Raw genomic sequence first — 21,942 nt, forward strand, 5'->3', positions numbered from 1 at the left:
TCCAACGGTTTCTATTTGAAAAATAGATCAAAAAGTTAAAATGTAACGGAGAGGACCAAAAGAGGTAACGGCATAAGACATAAGGGACCAAATTGAGACACTTTATAGTTAGGGGACCAAAATGAAATCCGAAAATAAGTTAAGGGACCAAAGCATGTATTAAGCCATAAATTTATGAATTTTCCACCTTTTCTGCAGTTTCTTTAATTTTTAATCACTTAATTAAACTTAATTGATTTTTTATTTTAATTTCAAAAGTATATTTTTTTATTTTAAAAAATGGTTTTTAAATAATTAAATTGAAACAATTGTCATGTGGCTGCCAATTGTGCATAATTACACAGTCAGTGAATGTCACGTAGGCAGAAATGCGCCAAATCATCAATAAAATGGGGTCAAGGACTATTTTAAAATACAAAAAATTTTGCAGGGATGAATTTCAAAAAAGAAATTTACCAGGGACCAAAATCCAAACTCGTCATATTTGCAGGGATCAAAAACATATTTTAGCTTGTTATATTTGTTGAAGGAAGTTAATGCAAATTAAATTCGCTAAATAAAATCTATGATTTATTATGTCAAGAGAAAAGTCAAATAAATATAAGTTAATAACTTAAAATATATTTGATTTAAAGATATTGATCATAAACAAGTTATTTAACTTTACTAACAAAAAAAATTGCATTGATGATAATATTTAAAATGTCATGTTAATATAAATAAATAAAAAAACATTTTTTACACTTTTGTAATGCATAAAAAGAGAGAAAACCAATCAAACATATCTTAAAAGAGAGATGATCCAGAAGCAAAGAGGATACGGATTTTGTAATGCATAAAAAAATGAAAACCAATCAAGACTGCACAAATAATACATGGCATTTTTTTTTTTTGACGAAATACATAATGACATGTTGATCATACAGATTTCAGATATGATTTTGTTCGGACTAAGAAAATAACACCTATGCTGCATGTTGAATCAAAAGCTCCTGCTATCATAAGCTACTGCTATCATGTGATATCATACAGAGCTCTACTGAGATCTCCTGAAATATGTAACTTATACATATAAAATCCTTCTTACATTTTCAAAAAACTTAGGTTTATTTAAGTATTCTGTGTTCATTTTAGTAATGTCTTTTAACATATATTCCACGGTTGCACCAAAATTCTGCAAATGGCATGTAACTTCGCAGCTCATTTCAGGAAAATTCTTTCCTTTTGAAATGAAAGATACGGGGATCAAACCATACAACTTTTAAAAGGAAAATGCTAGTCTAACGCTGGATTCAGTACAATTTGTTAGCTCCTATTCAACCTTCCGGAAAATATTCAAGTACCAAAATAAGTTTGTTTTCATCTAGACACTGCAATGCCATATAGATGTTGCTATCAAAATGGGAGGAAAAAAAATTAAAACCACATCCCAAAGGACCATAATAAAATCACAAAAGACAAATCAACTCTTGGGTGAGACTTTAGCAACACCGCCCTGTGGAACAGCCTGTGCAGTTGCTCCATCGCTAGCATATGCTGGAGCCTGAGCATAACCAGCACCATAAGAACTATTTCCATATGACGCTGGAGTCTGGCCATAGCTAGGCTGGCCACCTTGAGGAGCACCATATGATTGCGGACCATACCCTGGTTGCACTGGTGCTCTCTGAGTTCCTAACTCTGGTTGAGCATATCCAGAAGGTGGGGCCTGGCTAGAGGGATATGCTGACTGACCATAGCCTGCTGCTGTGCTAGGTGACTGTGACTGACCATAAACAGGTGGATTTGCACTTGGCTTTTGAGAGGGAGGAGCACCATAACCAGTTCCATAACCAGACTGTGGTTGACTTCCATAGGTCGCTTGGGACGTAGGGGCTACCGCATAACCTGGTTGAGGAGTTCCTTGTTGGTTGGTAGCATAGCCTTGCTGGGCAACAGTAGTGGGTTGGGAAGTTTGGGAGGTATCTGCTTGTGATCCATAGTTTGAAGTGTGCCCTTCTTGGGTTGGATTACTCCCACTGCCATAACTGGGAGCAGAGCCATAACCTTGTTGCTGATCATATGTTTGTGGCTGACCATACCCAGATTGTTGCTGCGCATTATATGCACCATAGCTTTCCTGACCATAACCCTGTCCTGGTTGGCTATAACCAGATGAAGGGGGTTGACTGTAACTGTATGCAGACCCATCGGCTGGCTGTGAAGGACCCCCAGGATTTTGCTGTTGCTGGGGTTGTTGATTGTAATAATCATAACCACTTGCATGAGTAGACTGCTGGTGAGATGGTGCAGTGGATTGGTCCCAGTTGGCGGAATATCCACCGGGTTGCTGAGGAGGATAGCCTGTGTATGGTGGCTGAGGCGTGTTATACTGGGGTGATGGACCAGAGTATGATCCAGGTTGCCCATAGCCATAACCAGCTTGTTGCACAGGAGCAGCAGGAGGAGCCCAGCTAGACGGTGGTCGGGATTGGTAACCTTGCTGAGTATAACCACCCGAGTTCCCTGAATTTCTGAGACGATTCTGCAGAGAGAAACATCACAACCACAAATTAAAAAGGTGAACTTGCCCAACGTACCAAAACATAAAAATATATGAAGCAATAGATGTACACACAAAACGGGTGTCAAAATATGCACAACCTCATTTCCATTGATGCCATTAAAAATTAGTCATAATTTCAATAAGCTCATTGTCAAGACAACCGATATTTTACTCACTACAAGAGCAAGTATGGGAAACTAAAACCAAATATACAGACTGTATTTCACTAAGCCCCAAGTACATTGAAACAATCCTCTCAACCCAATCTAACACGTCAGCCTAAACAAACCATGAAATAAAAGCGAATAAAACTGATTAGCGAGAGCCATTATAATTGAAAGTGAATTCAACGTAGGAACAACAAACACATGCAAATAGTTATTCTTTGTATGTAGATGAGCACAAGTCCCAAGGATAAAACAATGCCAAATGAAAGTTGAGCAAATGACCCAACGATAAGAAATATTTTAAGTATAAGTTCTTACGAACAATCGACAGAAACACAGAAATGGCGTTGTTGAAGAGAATTTCAAACAAAATCTAACAGCCAGGACACAAATAGAGACAATAACCAAGATTCCTCAAAGTGTTGTCTAATTTTATGGCTGACATACACAATCAACAAGTCAAAATTCAAAAGGACATAAGTTAATAAATCATAGTTACTGCACTGAGTTATCACGGTTTCATTTGGCAAGCTTATGCAACCATACTTTAGAAACATGAGCACCTTATTTTTACAAAAGGCAGAGACTAAAAATGAAGAATAAATTTTGTAGGGACTAAACTCAAAAGGTCCATAATTTTATAAGGTAATTATACAAGAACTTCAAACATATTTAATCCTAAAACTAAACATGGTTATAAACCCATAATTTTAAACTTAAAAGAGAGTTGGCACATTCCAGCCAAAAATGACAAGCCAAATAGAACAAAAAATTGTGTTGATAACATACCTCACCAGTGAGGATTTGATTAACCAATTGCTTTGCTGATTCAATTTGATCAGGGGTCCCATCGATTTTTAATGTTCTTTCTGTTGATGTATCACCTGGGGGAGGATGCAAAGGTATCACCTGAAAAAATTGACGATATTAGTAAAAAGGTTAAAATGAATAGGAAATCCAAATCTTGAGAGTCGGGCAGTCAGCTTTTAACAGCATCTAACTTTTAACATAATCATGATTAAGAAACTATATATCGAACAAAAAATGAAGACAAAAGCACAAGAGAGAACCTGAATTCGTGCTCCAGTAGAAGCTTGCATACCCTTAATTGTTTCTCCTCCTTTACCGATTATAAGGCCAACCTAAAGATGCACACAAGAAACCACATCAACCCAATAGAGGATAAACAAAACACTGTCAAAAAACATGCCTGCAACTGCACATATTTCCTCCCCACACCTTATTGTTTGGTATTTGCATCACAAATTCATCCCCCCCAGATTGTGCAACCATCCGTCTAGTGCCACCGACAGAAGCCCCAGCTTCAGCCTAGTTAATAAACAACACGTATCAGTAATGTTTCACAAACAGGTCAAAGTTACACCAATTCCAACATCATTTGAGCATATTAATTCATGAAATACTTAATATTATAGTCACAGAATCAGTAGAAAACAACTCTTATCAGTGATGTCTCACTAACAGTTTACAGTTACAGCAATTCAACATCACTTTGTTAGAGCAAATTTATCGTGAAATATTTCATACTACAGATACAAAATCAGTTGAAACAAGTGATGTTTATCGAACAGATTAAAGTTTAAGCCACTCAAATCATTTTAGCAAATTCATCATGAAATAATTATCAGCAATGTTTTACTAACAGGTTATGATTAATGTCGTCCAAGCTTCATTTGAGCAAATTTATCGTGAAATACTCCATACTGCAGATACAAAGTAAGTTGAAAACAACTCCTATTAGTGAATGTTTCACTAAGAGGTAAAGTCACGGTCATTTGAACATCATTTGAGCAAATTTACCATGAAATTGTGCAAGATTTCAAGAAAACAACTCTCAACCACTGATACTTCACTAACAGATTACAGTTAACAGTTGCAAAATCTGTTGAAAACAACAATTTCACTAACAGTTTACCTTTACCGAATTGAAACATCAGTTGAGCAAAATTGATCATAAAGCACATCATATCACATATACAAAATCAGTTGGATACAACAAAATCAGGCTACGATTGCACCAATTTCTACATCATGTGGGAAATTTATCATAAAACACTTCATATAACGGATACAAAATCAGTTCAAACCAGCTCTAATCAATGATATTTCACTAAGGTAACAGTTACGGTGATTTCAAAACAAGAATTAAGCAAATTAATCACGACATACTTCATATAACAGTAAAAAAAACAGTTCAAAACAACTCATATCAATGATTTTCCCTAAAACGTAACAATTACAGTAATTCAAAAAATATGAATTAATCAAATTGTTATCAGTAAACACGAGTTTAAAACAAACAAACCTCGGCAAGGACTTCATTGATGAGTTTCTCAGCAGAAGAAACAGCATCAGGAGTACCCATAAGTTCAACCATCCTAGTCTGAGAATTAGGATCAGCATCCATATCACGAGTAACTTGAATCTTAGCACCAGATTGCATCTGAAGATACTTAATAGTTTCACCTCCTTTACCAATAAGAACACCAACCCTACCATTAGGTATTTCAATCTTCTTACTAGAACCATAACTACCACCTTGTTGTGAATATTGCGGCTTCAAATCGTAAGAATCAAACCCCGATTGTGGAGCACCGTTATCGGACTTGGTTCGTTTGGGATCGTAGGAGAGTGGTGGAGCGCCGGTGACGCTGAGAAGACGAGCGGCGACTTCTTGAGCTCGTTGTTTGGCGTTTGCGACTTCGAGTTCGATGTCAGTGGCGGTGGGTTGGTCATCGTATTTACGTTTTAGGGTTGCGTACTGTGCTTCTTCCGCCATTGAAACAAACCCTAGAGCGAAGAAGAAATTGAAAACACGGTGTGTGAAGGAATTGGATTAGGTTTTCAGAAACGAAACTCTGAGTGCAGTAGGAGTATATATATATATATATATATATATATATATATAGGTGGCTACTACTGCGTTGTCGTTTTATACTACTTAGTCAATACAAGAGTCACACTGCTACTGGTCCTTTCAGATACTAGAGACTAGGTATAATTATTCGGACTTAAATCTAATTTTTAATCATAACAAAAAAAAAAAAAAAAGAATCCAATAAAAAAATAATAATATAAGAATTTAATTACCATATTTTACAAACATAACGAAGATATTAGGTATATACCCGCGCGTTGGCGGGTTTAAATATTAATTTGTTTTAATTTTTGAAGTTGTGTTGAGTCGAGTTTTGATAAAATTAATCTTTTAAATAAAAAAATAAATTATGTCGTAATGTGTACATTTTTTTTTGAAACATCTAATATTATTCATGTCGAGTTTGCGCAAGACGCATAAAATCCCGTGGTAAGAAACAGATGGAGAAAAGGTACTACAAAAGTGCCACATATAAGCGTAACAGAAGGAAGGAACACACTTTAAGAACCTTAGCAGCAAAAACAGCAAGCACAAACAGTGAGGCTGAAGTATGCATAAAGCAAAAAACGACAACCAAAGAATTAACCAGGACAAAGGTTGCTCCCTCAAAAGCCAATTACGCATACCCCTGCATGACAATCAGCACTGAACTACAATAAGCAAAAGTTCCCGACCAAATTGTCGTCCCTAAAACCAACCTGAATCAAACTCTGTTGTTGCTTTTTTAAAACTAAGCAAAGCAATAGTTTACCAAGAGAACAGCTGCCATAGCGGACAACTCCAAAAACACAGCAGCACAATTAGGTGTAGAAACCCACCTCCCCAAACAAAAACACAACTGCGGAAGCAGCACACTAGCACCCCATCAACAACACTCATTATCTCAACAAACAATCAATTGGGTTCTAATTCCATTCGTAGAACAAACAAGTCGGAGTTTTGAGACTATTGAAACACCACCACCATGACAAAACCTTAATATCTTCCACAATTGACTCCACCTTTTTTGGCTCATTCTTGAATATTATTTGATTTCTTGTTAACCAAATACCCCAAATTGTTGCATGCCAAAATAGCTTAAGTCCTCCCCGGATCCTCTTACACGTTCCACTTGAATTCCAGCATTCCGAATGGACAAACAAGTTTGGAGGAATAATGAAATAGATGACCACCCACTGCATAACCTTATTTCACACTTCATTCACCTTATCACACTGAACAAAGAGATGCTAGAGATTTGTTCATCATTCCCACATAACACATATAAGGTTGAATCTTTCGGAGGCAAAACATTTTTCTAAGAGAAAGCCACCACTTTTGACGGTGTCATACTTTTTCAAATGTCCTCAAAAACCTTCTTCTCCTCCCCATCCCATTTATCCTCAAGAATCAGCAACCCTTCAAGCTTCTTATATTACAACTTTACGAAAAACATACCCCCCTCCTCCAACCTCCAAACCCAACCATCCTCATTATGGTCCCAACAATGTCCTTCCATGTCCTCTTTCAAACTCAAGAGAAGTTCATCCTCCCTCACAAATAAACTCCTCCGCCAAGAGAACAACCATCCATCTCCATCATCCACCAGTCCCCAGAAATCACAAACTTTTCCTTCTTTTTAATTTGAAATCTCAAATAGTCTCGGATATCGAGCGCAAAAAGGATCCCCCTGCCAAGGTACATTCCAAAAATGAGTTCCTCCGTCGTGTCCTACTTTCCTAATCACCTTTAAATTAAACCAATTATTACCCACATTTACCTCCAAATTAAGTATATCATTCCACCACATGGAAGAGTAACGAGGCGAAGACCCCATCCCCCCTCCATTAAGTTGGTGACGTTTGGGTCGTATTTTGCCACAAGAGTATTCTTCCAAATATCATCCTCGTCTTGTAGCATTCTCCATCTCCACTTTGCCAATAAACTCAAGTTAACCACCCTTATATCTCGAACCCCCCATCCCTCCGTTACACTTCGGTTGACACATCGTCTTCCATTTTACCCAACTAATCTTCCGGCCTCTCCTAGCCCCACCCCAAAGGATCTCTCTTTGGATCTTCACAATCTTCCTCCACACCTTAATCAACATCTTCATGAATGATAAATAAAAAAATGGTAACGAATTTAACACCGAATTTAAAAGAACAATTCGACCACCAAGGCTAATGAACTTATTCCCCCAAGAATTAAGTTTCGTAGTCAATTGCTCAAGAAGCAGCTCCTGTAACGCCCTATTTTATTATTTATTATTTTATCGAGTTTAGTGTCTTTTTGTTTAATTTATTTGAATAATGGGGATGTGTTATATGTTAGTAATTATTAGTAGCTTAATATGAGCATTATTAGTGAGGGAATATAATTAAATTAGATTAATGAGGCATAAGGGCAGAATTGGAATAAGAGATATTAAGTGAGAAGCAAACTCAGTTAGTGATTATAAATAGATGAGATCATTAGAGAATTATGGTTACAACAAAACAGAGAGTCAGAATACGTAGAAACTGCTTTTGGGAGAAAAAGAGAAAAAGTGAGAAGTCAGAGAAAGAGAAGAGGAGCAAGCTTGTAGAATCCGAATTCAATCAATCTAAGGTAAGGGTGTAACTAGCTTCTCTAATAATGGATTTATAATTTTGAAATAGGGTTTAACATGATTGTTGTTGTTTGATTTTGATGATTAGAGAAATTAGATTTTGATTTGGAATTGATTGTTAAAAAGGTAGATAATTCAATGAATTAGTGTACAATTTGATGTTCAAGTTGTAGAATAAACATAGGTTGAGTTTCCTATTGAATTTGGGATTTGGGTGGTTGAAAAATTGGGTTTTTGGATGAAAACTAGTTCTTCCCGTAGAGCTGTCTGTCATCGCTCGCCACGGCGAGTGAACCTTGCTCGCCTCGCGAGTGGCTTAGAGGTCAGCCCGCTATGGCGAATGTTCTTCTCGCTTGGCGAAGTGTTCAGTGATAAAATAATGATTTTGTAAATTAATGTTTTGGTCCAAATTTTATATGGTTTTGAGTGCCTTTTCATGTTTATAAATGTTCAGACAAGTTTTGGGATCAAATTTGGGCATAGGGAAGTTAAAAATGAGATTTTTGGGTGAAAAATGTCAAGTTCCCGAGACCTATCAGATTGAGCTCGCCATGGCGGATGATCTTTTTGCCTGGCGAAATGTTCAGTGGCGGACTGCCCTGTTTCGCGTTCTTGCGTCTGTTTCACACGTTTCTGTTTTGAGTTGATCTTCGGTGTAAACATGAAAGTTGTTGATAATTGTGTTATCTTTCCAGCAGTCTTGGTTTGATGTGAATATCTTTGTTGGATGATTTAATATTTATTATATGTATATGTTGATGAATATGATGTTGTTCATGATTGATGAAATAAAGTTAATAGGTCTTTACCCCCTGTGATATAGGGCACTTTTGGTTTTGCCCCCTGTAAAAAAAAATTGAATTTGGTCCTTGTAAAAAAAAATTATTTTGAAAACCCCCCTAAGCCAGCTGACTGTGCATTTTTGCTGATGTGGCATGTTGCGTCACCTTTTTTGGATTACGTAGCGCGCTGATTGTATAATTATTTTTATTTTTTATGGGGTACACGTGTACACAAAAAATTGAATTTGGTCACCTTTTACTTTTGGTTTAATAATTTTTAAAAAAAAATTCACAAATGCCACGTGTACACAATAAAAAAATAAAAAATATACAGTCAACGCGCCACGTCATCAGAAAACGGTGACTCAGCGTGCCACATTCAACGAAAAGGCACAGTCAGCTGGTCTAGAGGGGTTTTCCAAAACAAAAAATTTTTACAAGGACGAAATCTGACAAAAAAAATTTACAGGAGGGAAAACCAAAAATGACTTATATTGCAGGGGGTAAAAGCCTATTAACCCTTAAATAATTAAGGGTATCATTGTTTAACTTCGTACAACGAAACCTTTCTATATTTAATTATTTTAAAGTAAGTTTAAATATTGAATTAACTTTGCATTCAGATCACTAATATCCAATCGAAGTCCAAACCAGAGTACTAAAAAAAAGGTTTAAATATGATAATCATCCTTGTAAAAAAAGAAATTTGAAATATATTCCTGTAAAAAAAAATTTGTTTGAAAAAGGTCTCTGACCCTACTTCATGCCTGACTTGGCATGCTATTCGCTGACGTGGCAGTTGCTGACTGTGCAACTTTTGCCACGTGGCAGTCCACGTAATTAAAAAAAATTAAATAAAAAATTCTGAAAATTATTTTTTAAAATTTAAAAATTATAAAAAATTTCTGAAAATACTTTTCCGAAAAAATAAACTTTGAAATTTAATATTCTCGAAAACTTAATTTTTTGACAAAAAAACTGTTAAAATTAAATTTTCGAAAACTAGATTTTTTTCATTTGAAAATTATATTAAAGTATTAATTAATTTTCTTTTGAAAAAAATATAATATTAAAAAAAATGAATTTTATTTAGAAAATTATACAAAAAAAAAAATTTCAGAAAATTATTTTAATATTTTGAAATTTATTTTCAGAATTTACATTGTTTTTTAAATTTGAAAAACAATTTTCAGAATTTTAAAAATATTTTTAAAAATTTAATATTATGTGGCACACCACGTCAGCGTCATGCGGCAAAAGTTGCACAGTCAATAACTGCCACGTGGTCAAAACCATGCCAAATCAGCTGAATAGTTGAGCCAGGGATCATTTTCAAACAAATTTTTTTTTACACGAAAGTATTTCAAATTTTCGTTTTTTACGGGGACGACAATCAAAACGAGACCAAATTACAGGAACGATTATCATATTTAATTCTAAAAAAAAAAATTACATGTAGGTATTCATAAAATAGTTCGAAGTTTTCCCTATTTGTCGTCATCATCGATGAGGCTATGGGACTCAAGGTCACAGTTACCATCACTGTTTTGTAAACTGTATTGATTTTTTGGCATGGACACGTGGTGCAGGAGGAGGAGAGATGAATGGAACAAAACATCAGTTCCCATTCCAAAATAATCAAAGTTACACCATTAATCTGGAGTAAGCAAGACGGAGACTTATCAAAGCACACATTGTAACTTATGAGTCAAACACGAGTGGTTTGTTTAATCCTAGTACATAAGAAGCATTAATATTATAAGAAACATTCAATTTCTCCAAGACTTTAAGCCCCCAAAAAGCTCCACATAAAACATACAGCATAATACATCATAAGGTAACATATCAACAGAATATCCACCAAACAAAGGGTGATTCATAGCAAGGTAAAACAACCATGAATTGCTTATTATAAAGTAGATTGGTGCCAAGGAATAAACTTAATCGACCTCACTGAGTCCACCAATGGAGGAAGTCCTTGCGCCTATTGATCTTCTTCTGCAGTTGGAGGAGTCCATACAGTAAAGCCTCAGCAGTTGGAGGGCAGCCGGGAACATAAATATCAACAGGAACAATTCTGTCACATCCTCGGACAACAGAGTAAGAGTAGTGGTAGTATCCTCCTCCATTAGCACAACTTCCCATGGAGACAACCCATCTAGGCTCAGGCATTTGGTCATACACCCTGCAATGTTTCGTCAGCATTGACTTGAGAACTGTATATTTAACTGGCTTAATGGACCAAGTCCAAGACAGAATATTAATCAAGTTTCGCGGGTAACGGAATGTAGAAAAGCAAATTAAAATTAATTATTAATTACTAAAGGCAATCAGATGAGTGAAGTTCCACTCCAAATTTTCCAAGTGATTAAAAACAAATTCACAATAGAAATAAACACAATTTTAATATGACAAGGTCGCATGAAATTTTAAAATAAGAGGATCCACTCCTAAATCTCAAGTGATTAAAAACAAATTCACAATAGAAATAAAAAAAAAGAAGTAACAGAGTCCTATAAGTGGAACAGCAATCTGAGTAATGATACAATGATAGATAAAGATGGGCAGGCTAAAGTTTGGCATCATAGAATCATATTTTTCCTTCCGAAAAAGGAAAAATAGTATTATATTAAAATTAAAAAGAGACATAAATCACATTCTTTCTGCAACAATCAGATCCAACTGAACATTTTCGTAGAGATAGAATCCTCACACTTCACATTCAGTGTGAGACAATCATTATCCACATATGAACCTCTTCCGACATGCAGTCACATTCAAATTCAATTGAAATGATTTCTACAACAACATTCGAGCACATAGAGAAGAATGTCTGTTAGCCAACCGTTATGACTTAAGTGTGTATTATTGGGAAGAAAGACCTGTAGAAGGGAATTGGAACCTCATATGGGGGTAATGTGAAACAATATAAACAGGGAGGTAAATGGAACCTCATTTGGGGAGCACATTGTGATTGCAATAACCTGCACACTTGGGAGGTAAATGGAACCTCCTTCTGCTAGTGAAATGGAATGATAAGATATGAAAGAGAGAGGAGAGAACATTCAAAGTTTGAATGAGGATTGGGAAGGTAAGAAAGAAGCAGACTCTTCAAAGAGTCTGCAGACTACAGTGTCTGTCCTCATGTTTTTCTATTTGGTGCTTATCTTCGGTATTTTGATAATATTATTTGATACTATGCCAAAATCAACAGCAGCAGAAGAATCTGTTGTTTTTTATAGTATCAAAACATTGTCATGGGCTTGGTTTTTAGCTAGAACTGAAGCCAGAACATGCTTTAATTTCTCCTCTTGGTGCAATTACCCTTTGGCATGTCTTCAAAGTGGTTAACACTATTTTGTTGTAAACGGATTGAGTACTCCTAGTGATGTATTTTGCTTATAAAAAAAAAAAAAAAAAGCTTTGGAAGATTTCATTAATAGAGCGGTGGTGCTCTAATTCCTTTTCCCTAGCTGTTAGTCTCCGAACAGGCAGAATATATTGAAGCAGCCTATGATAAGATAATAGTCATTTTAGTCCCCGAATGTGTAAAGAGTGGCCACAATTGTCCTTCAATGTAACAAACTTCCAAAATAATATCTGATTATGCGCTTCATTAATCAAAATAGTCCATGACGTTAAAATAGTCCCTCAATGTTGACAATAACTCTTTTCATATAGGGATTGATATGACAACAAGCAAGTACTTATAAATATTGATATGACAGTAAGTATATTGAGGGACTGGTATGACAGTATTAACAAAACATTTTAACGCGAGGGACTATTTTGACAAACGAAATGCACAATCAGGGACTGTTTTGGAATTTCGATACATTCAGGGACTCATTACACGTTCAGGGGCCAAAGTGACAATTACCCCAATGATATATCAACGGTTGATAGATAAAGATGAGCGCCCTATAGTAATTAATAGCAAAATCATATAAACTTCAAAAGTGACATACATCACACTTTTCTTTAACAACCAGACCCAATTGAACATTTTTGTAGACATGGAAAGTTCACATTTCACACCCCTCATATTAAACGTGAGACAATAAATATCCACATACGAACCTCTTCTAACATGCAGTGACATCGCTCAAATTCAATTGAAATGATTTCCACAACAACATTCGAGCACATAGAGAAGACTATTTGGTTGCCAACCCCTATGACTTAAGTCTATATTACTAGGAAGGACAACTGTAGAAGGGAATTAGAAGCTCGTAGGGGGAAACAAGGGAAATATAAATGGGGAAAAGATAATTAGTTCAGGGGAGTGGATAGGAATTGCAATGACCTGCACACTTGGCAGGTAAGAAGCAGACCCTTCAAAGAGTCTGCAGACTACAGTGTTTGTTTTAAGTTATTCTGTTTAGTGCTTATCTTTGGTATTTTGAAGGTAGTGAGTGCTCTAATTTTTTCCCCTAGCTATTAGTGTCCTACAGGCAGAATGTGTTTGTTTTAAGTTATTCTGTTTAGTGCTTATCTTTGGTATTTTGAAGGTAGTGAGTGCTCTAATTTTTTTTCCCTAGCTATTAGTGTCCTACAAGCAGAATATACCGAAGCAATTCATGATAACATAATATGGAATCAAAAGAAACGAAACATTATAATTTTCACAATTAAATCTTATTTGAGAATTGAGCTTATCTATTAGGACAAACACTTGCAAAACTAATTCGGATACGAGCTTATGAAACCAACTCATGACATGTCCATAAGCTGTTTTCAGCTTATTTCCATAACCTCCCCAAGATAGCTAATGAAAACAACTTTCATCTATATGAAGGAAAAAAAAATTGACTTTTCGAATCTTTTGTTATACAAATAGTTTACACACAAGCACTTAAACAATAAGAGCTTAATTATGTTGTTTATCCAAACAAGACCTAAATCAAGAGGGCAATTTAGAGTTTGAACATTCTTCGTCGTAGATTCAAAATACACATTTCTAACAAGATAAACAAATCAACTCTTATATTGGGGGCAAACAATATGAATTACGCCAACAATAAACAAATCTCAATAAGAAAGTAAAAAACCCTAGAAAAGGGGGAAGGAAACATACTTGCGAAGAGCAGGAGCCATCTTATTGGTAAGAGTACCAGCAACAATCATACAATCAGATTGACGAGGACTAGGTCGAAAAATGATACCAAATCGATCCAGATCGTAACGAGCAGCACCAGTATGCATCATTTCAACAGCACAACACGCGAGTCCGAAAGTCATAGGCCAGATTGAGCCAGTACGAGCCCAATTCATGAGATTATCAACCTTCGAGATCACGTACTCCGCCGTCTTCGATATTCCGACGGGAGAGGTAGTCGATGGAGGAGGCGGTGGAGCATAAGGGGTGGGTGTGGTTGATGAGAGAGATGGGAGGGTTGTGTGAAGAGACGCTATGCGTTGTGGTGATGACAATTGTGAGAAGCGTGAAGATGTTCGAGTTAGAAATGCCGCCATGGTTGTTTGTTGCTTCGAGAGCACCGTTCTTTCTCCCTCGTTCTTCTTCTTCCTTCTGTTTGTTGTTTATGGATGGAGAATGCAACAGCCAAACTGTTTTTGTTAGGCGACGTGGTGCACCGTGCTCCATCACTAATTTTTTACAAACCGACCCCCAAACTTTACAATATTGATTTTATGTAGCACATTCGTTAGAGAAATTATATTTATACAATTATTTTTTGATAACTTTTTTTTTTCTCTTTTAAAAAATAATATCAGAGTAATTTAAGTGAATGTCAATGTAAAAAAATTATATTATTTGTATCCAAATTAAATTTTAAAAATAAATATTTTAAGTAAAGAATATTTATAAATCTATTTTATAAAAAATTTAACAATCATTTATTTTTTATATCATTTTATATTTATTAATCGCTTCAAAAGATTAATTTTATCAAATAATTTAATTTTAATATGTCCTTTTTTTACTAAACCAAAACTTTATTTGACTTGGTCACTATTTTTTTTTTTTTAGGAATTGACTTGGTCACTTTTGAAACTTGTATTTCATAAACACTTAGATAATAAACTATTTAGAGTTTATATCAACATTCTCTCTTCAATTCAATCATAAATTATATAAATATGATAAGCAATCCTAACGAAAATAAAAATCTTCAATTTAATCTTTATTATTAACATGTTTAAAATTAATCAGGGTCGTATCTGATGTGGGGCCGAGTAGGACGATTCTAGGCTCCAAAATATAAGTACGAAATTTAGGTCCCAACAAAAAAAAAATTAGAGGTTCATTAGGCCCAAAAAAATTACTTAAATTCTAATGGAATGTGTGGTTGATAGTAACGAGTTTAGTTCTTTGTTGACCCATTTATAATTTATCGTGATGTTAAAAAGGAGGTTCAAATTTCTAGCCTTCCACCATCCCAAACTCTTCCTTCAAAATCAAAAGAAGTTTTTCGAAGTTAAAATTATTGAAAAATTTCTCAAAAAATTAATGTAATAAGAAAGATTGAATGCCATTTTTTATATTGAGAAAGATATGATAGAACATATTGATGTTGCCACAATTATTAATCATTAGTCACTTTGCATCTAAAATATTCATTAGTCACGTTGCATCTATAATTATTACCCAAATTTTGTATAAGCATTTGAATATCAAATAAAAAACTTTATATTTTTTTTTGTATGAATTTTGATGTTTTTACTAGATAATTTTTTAATGTAGTAAAAACTATCCTCTTTAAGGCTGTGTTTGTTAACCCAAAAAAGCTAGCTTATAGCTTGTTGGATTAACTTATAAGCTCGTTAGATGAAAACGTGACGTGTTTGGTAACACGTTTTTTTCATGAGCTTATAGCGTTTTTTAAAAAGTTATTTCAAGTAACTTTTTAGCTTATAGCTGGTAGCTTTTTATATTTTCTTCCAACTTTAACCTTATTAATTTAAATTAATTATTTTTTTAATTAAACAACTATTCATGTTCATCTTTATAACCGCCCCATTTTTTTCCTTAAAAAAAATGTCACGTTGTTTTTTTTTTAAGGAGCACTTTATATATATATATATATTTTAAGGAAATGTTTTATATTTTGCTATAACTAACCTGCTGTACACCACACAAAAAATAACTAGCCTATTTTTTCTTTTAAAGGAAAAAATAACTAGTCTATTGTACGTTGTAAAATTTTATATATTCTAGCTCACATTTTGTTTCCACCTTTCTTTTATTTTTGGGATTCATAAAGCAGAGATCAAAATTGTCGGTGAATTTTTTTTTAGGATTAAAGGTCGAAGAATTTTTTTATGGAGACTAAGACCAAAAGTTTGAATATTTACAGGGATCAAAAACATATTTAACTATAATTAAAAATATTAGAAAAAAAAACATTACAAAAAAATGTGTGTGTCTATATGTATATTAAAAAAAAAAAAATCCTTTTCAGCTATAAGCTATCAGCTATCAGTCATCAGCTATCAGTTAGCTTATAGCTTATTTTTACCAAACTGAGCCTAAGTAAATTATTTTCACACTTTGAAAATTTAAATTTTCCTATGTAATTATTATTAAGGATCCAAGTTATAGGTTCGTCCTAAGCCACCAAATTTTAGAAACGGCTCTGGGACTAATCGACAATGTTTTATGTACTTGGAGACGACTTTCATATACTTTATGAGTATTTGCAAATATGTCTTTGGAAACAACACAACAACATGATCCGGAATAGCAAAGACATCTAACTAAGGGTTGTTACGAAGAAAGTATTTATTGGAAGATTGGCGGGGCGCAAAAGTTTCGTTCGAAGCAAAATGTTCCAACTTGTATTTTTGTTGACGGTGGGAAGAAACTAGATCCAGTTCAGTTCAAATGCAACATCGATGCATCATTTTCAACTCAACTTTTTTTTTTTTGAGCAAATTTTCAACTCAACTTAAAAGAGTTGGAATTAGAATTTGCATAAGAGATGATAACATACGGTAACTTCTTTCTTGCCAAAATGGAATGGTTTTCTTCACTAACATAGAACTTGTTGGTTTTGAGAAGGACTTCAAAATTACGGTGGACAAATTTCGTAAGGAGAAACTTTGAGTTAGGTGTCACTTTACTAGATCGTAGTGCTCTTTTCTTTGAAATAAATTCAAAACTCACATGTTGAGTTTATTAGGAGGCAAGCTAATGAGGCAACTGTCTTGTAAAACAATCACATTTTTAGCTCACATCCATATTTGATTGATATTAACACTTCTATCTTGACGTTATTATTAATGAAGTGATATAAACATCTTTACATAAAAAGTCAAAATTAAGGCGAATTGAAAACAAACAAGTCAAGCTTGCACTGACTTTGTGAGATGTCTCCTCCTGATACTTGTTCTCTTCTTGTTTCATTTTCTTCCCCTTCAAAAATGTAAATAAGTAGAGCTGGATTCTCGATTCGTACATCTTCTATTATCATAATACTCCATCCAAAAAGAAATATAAGCGAATTTTAACTATTTCTCTCTTATTTAATGATAGTATTTCTTAATTGCATTTAATTTTATTCAATTTTGATTTTCTATGAATCAATTTATCATCCACGAAGGATAATTTAGTCAATAGACATAATTTTTTACGAGAAATGTAATCAGCCGTCTTTCTTAAGTTTTACAAAAAAAAAAAATACTATATTTCTTTCTTTCTTTTTTGAGGAAAAAATACTATATTTCTTAAAATGCACAATTTTATCAAATTTTGCTTATTTTCATTCGATTTATTTTTGGGTTGGTCAATTTATAATTATTGAAATTGATCTAGAGATTTGTTTTTTTGACAAAATAAACGATATTCATTCAAATTGATAGAGTATATCGATGCAATGCAAATTCGTTAAAAATAAAAGGTTAAACTGCAGTTTTAACCCTCTAACTTTCACAATGGTGCGATTTTGGCCCCCTATTAAAAAAATGAAAATTTAAACCCCTATGTTTTAGCCCATTTGCAAAAGAGACCTTTTGGTCAATTTTGACCGGGTCAACGCGAAGGTGTCATGCCACATGTGTATTTTCCCATTTATTTTTATTCAAAAGGCCACTTGTGTAATACTTGAATAAAATATATATATATATATATATATATATATATATATATATATAAAGTGTTGGCACGTGAGAGCACGTGAGAGTTCCCGACGGCAAAAAACTCCAACCTTAAAAACCCCCCAATTCTTCAACCCTTCTTCTTCATCTGTTCTTCTTGATCTTATTCGACCATAACCGAACCTTCATTTGTTCTTCTCCATAACCGAACCTTCATCTGTTCTTCTTCAACCATCTTATTCAACCATTCTTCTCCTTTCTTCCACATCGATTCTTCCTCTACCTCCTTTCTTAGTTCCACATCGATTTGTTTTGTGTGTTTGCAGATCGGAAAACAGAAAATGGTTGGTAACAATTCATCTTCAACTGTTTCTGGGTCATCAAGTATGGCCAAATCAAGGTTGGTTTGTTATTGTGGTGTTGAATCACCTCTAGTCACGGCTTGGACAAATGAAAATCCAGGAAGGAGGTTCCATGGTTGTGGAAAGTATTTCCAGAGAAGAAAAATGCAGTTTTTTCAGATGGTTTGATCCAGAAGTGCCTGAGAGGCAGAAGAAATTAATTAGAGGACTTTTGAAGAAGAATGATTCAATGAAGAAGAAGGAGAAAAAGTTGGAGTTAACAATTGTAGTTTTAGGGATGTTGTTGTTTTTAAGTTTGTTTGTGATTTTCATTAAGCTTGGTTAACTTATGGATTGATGTAATATTGGTATGATGTAATGTTTCAGTTATGTAATGTTGCTATGATTTTGATGTAATCTCTGCTATTGGCAAAGAATTAATGAAACAGGTTTTATGTTTTGGCAAAGTTTAGTGCATTATAGTACTTAAATACTTGACATTCAAACGAAGTTAACATAGTATTACTTCACATTCACCAAATACAAAATACATGAAGAGTATTTAACATTAGAGTACTTAAGATGACATAGGTTTAAAAAGTGCATTAACCTTACATAACCATAACCAAAACAAAGAACTTAACCAAAAGATCATAACCAGTACTTTAGAGTACTTAACCTTACATAACCAAAATTAACCAAAATATAAGATAAAGAGTACTTGACATTAAATAACCTAAATTAATCAAAATATAACATCAGTCTCATTGTCATTAATTGCCATTCCTAACTTAATTTTTGTTCACTGATTGTTGAGTCCCCACAGTTGCCATCTCATCACTTTTCCTTTTAGCTCCAGCAAACCTTGACCTTCTAGGCACAAACAAGGATGAATCACCAACAATAACATGCTTACCAGATGTGTTACTGGTTGTAGTAGTTACATGAGCAGCAGTTACAGAACCAGCATGGTTGTTTGTACCAGCAGTAGCAGTTGCAGGTGCATTTGAGTGTTGTGCATTTGAAGCTTGTGCATTTGAAGCCTCAGGGTGTTGAATATCAGTATTATCCTACAATATCACAAAGTGTGTTATATATCAGATCATGTGTTATCTATCAGAAAGTGTTATAACAACAGAAACTGTGTTATTAACTTGTTCCCTCCAGGTTTAATTGACCTATCAGTAGCTGTTTTACCCTTACAAGTCCTCATGTTATGTCCAAGTTCCTTACATCTTGTGAACCTCACAGTGTCCTGATTTCTCTTTCCCTTCTTGCTAGTTGTTGACTTAGGCTCATCATTATCCTTCCTTCTAAGCTTCTTTGGCCTCCCAGGTGCCCTTCTGACTGGAGGTGGCAGTATTGGTGGAAGGTTCACTTCTGGCCATATCTTTCGTCCATTTGAAGGCATGATAAAATTATCATATGTATCCAAGAAAGTTTGCTTCCTGTCATGTGAAACCAACCAAATTATACTTAATTAACCACTTAAATTAAGAATACATAAAGCATATAAAATCACAACTCACCTATACCAATGTGCCACATATTCATCTGGGTTTTGGCTATCGTAGTAGATTACTGCAACAACATGTGGGCAAGGAATACCACTTAATTCCCACCTTCTACATGAACAGGTCCTCTCTTTGACATTAATCACATACATATCACTTCCATCAGAAGCACTAAAGTGAGCATATTCTCTATCACCATGCCAAGTTGGTGACCAATTATTTGCATCCTTCTTAGCCTTGTCAAATATCTTTTTGATCATTGGACAAATATCACCAGAATACCTCAACATGTAATCCCTTAATCTAACTATCATATTAGTTATATAAAACTTTAGTCCCTCAATAAGTGAAATAACTGGTTGCTATCTTAACTCAATGATTGAAGAGTTAAATGCCTCACACATGTTATTGACTTGTAAGTCAGAACATGTGTGAGTCTTGTATCATGCCCTACTCCACATACCTGGTGGATATTGTTTCATCTCATCCCAAGCTACCTCACTAAAACTTTTCAGTTTGTCCATAGCCCTGTTAAAATCAGGCATAGTATTTGCCCTAGCTGCAGCCCACAAAGCTTCTTTTAAGCGCTCACCAGGATGTCTTTTCCTAAAATTCCCAAACAAATGTCTCACACACAGTCTGTGCTCAACATTATCACCAATAGAAGCTATTGTATTCACCAAACCCTTCATCATTACAAACAATACAAAATTAATCTACATAATATTAAGATAAGAGCATAAAAATAAGTAAATAGTTAGAAAATTACATTCTGCTGATCTGATATGAAAGACCATCTTTTGCATTGAATGCCATTCAAATCTGAAAGCAGTAGTTCAATAAACCAGTCCCAACTCTCTTTGGTTTCAGCTTCCACAATAGCAAATGCTATGGGGATCATTTGATTGTTACCATCTTTCCCAATTGCTGATAGTAACTTTCCACCATACCTCCCTTTCAGAAAACAACCATCCAACCCTATCAAAGGTCTGCATCTTTGGACAAAGGCCCTCTTGCAAGCAGCAAAACAAACATATATTCTCTGAAATGCAAAACCCCTAGTTGTCTCTTTACATTTAATCTTCATAGAACTCCCATGATTACTTCTTAAAAGCTCTTCTGCATAGTTTCTAAGATGAGCATATTGCTCTTCACTAGCCCCATGTATCATCTCTAAAGCCTTCAATTTTGCCATATACATCTGAAATCTAGTAAGAATCACATACCAGTTACGCTTACACAAATCTTGTAGTGCCTTAATGGTCATATCAGGTGTGTGTCTCAAGGTTGGTACCAGCTTCTTAGCCAGCAACTTTGTTCTTAACAGTCTTACTCTACCAGTATTAGTGCATGTATGTGCTGAATTATAACTAGACAACACATAAAAAGTTTGAGGTGGAACCCTACTGAATCTCATGTGATACGGACATCCATCACTACACTTCACAATAATTATCATTTTCTCACTTTTCTTCAAGTGAACATTCTTCTTGTTCTGTAGAGCATATTCTTTCACAACATTTTTGATTAACAAAGTAGTTGCAAAAATCTGTCCCTCTTCAAATATCACAGTCTCATCATTTCCAAGAAACTTAAACCTATTGTATTTCTTCTTTTTCCTTTCAATACCATCATCCTCACTTGATTCACAACTTTCTAGAAAATCAGAGTCTCCATTCTCATCTTCAAAATCTAGCTCAGTTGCGGCCTTAGTGTTCCTTGATGCTTCAACACCAACAATAGCCTGACAACAGTTGGATGACTGAGCAACAGGAGTTGGGTTCAAAGCTTGTTTAGGCAGCACAAAAGTCCAGTCCCATTCTTCATCAAAATCACTGTCATCAATTGGCACCCCATCAACACTTCCAATTTCAGCTTCAGACTCATGCTCATCACCCTCATCATCCCCATCACCAACATACTCAGGATCAGATTCTTCTTCCTCTTCAAGTTCAGCTGGTTCTTTCCCTTTATCTAACACAGCAACTTCTTCCTCATCACTCACATACCTACTATCAAGTCCTTCAAAATCCTTATCAGCTTCCAC

At 34.7% G+C, this 21,942-nt stretch overlaps 2 protein-coding genes across 2 annotated transcripts; both read right to left on the reverse strand.

Annotated features, from left to right (window-relative positions):
• Positions 1-1,203: 1,203 nt before the first annotated feature.
• On the reverse strand, positions 1,204-5,610 carry LOC11432333 (far upstream element-binding protein 1). The gene is made up of 5 exons (XM_003603091.4): positions 5,039-5,610; positions 3,952-4,041; positions 3,783-3,854; positions 3,502-3,621; positions 1,204-2,524 (listed from the first exon to the last, which is right to left on the reverse strand). The coding sequence occupies exons 1-5, from the start codon at positions 5,510-5,512 to the stop codon at positions 1,463-1,465; spliced, it is 1,818 nt and encodes a 605-aa protein (XP_003603139.1). The 5' UTR covers positions 5,513-5,610; the 3' UTR covers positions 1,204-1,462.
• Positions 5,611-10,610: 5,000 nt separating this feature from the next.
• LOC11431403 (NADH dehydrogenase [ubiquinone] iron-sulfur protein 7, mitochondrial) lies at positions 10,611-14,544 on the reverse strand. The gene is made up of 2 exons (XM_003603094.4): positions 14,061-14,544; positions 10,611-11,168 (listed from the first exon to the last, which is right to left on the reverse strand). Exons 1-2 carry the CDS (start codon positions 14,456-14,458, stop codon positions 10,934-10,936), a joined length of 633 nt encoding a protein of 210 aa, XP_003603142.1. The 5' UTR covers positions 14,459-14,544; the 3' UTR covers positions 10,611-10,933.
• Between the last annotated feature and the right edge of the window lie 7,398 nt (positions 14,545-21,942).

This window comes from Medicago truncatula, chromosome 3, assembly GCF_003473485.1.
Source record: "Medicago truncatula cultivar Jemalong A17 chromosome 3, MtrunA17r5.0-ANR, whole genome shotgun sequence".
Taxonomy (NCBI): Eukaryota; Viridiplantae; Streptophyta; class Magnoliopsida; order Fabales; family Fabaceae; genus Medicago; species Medicago truncatula.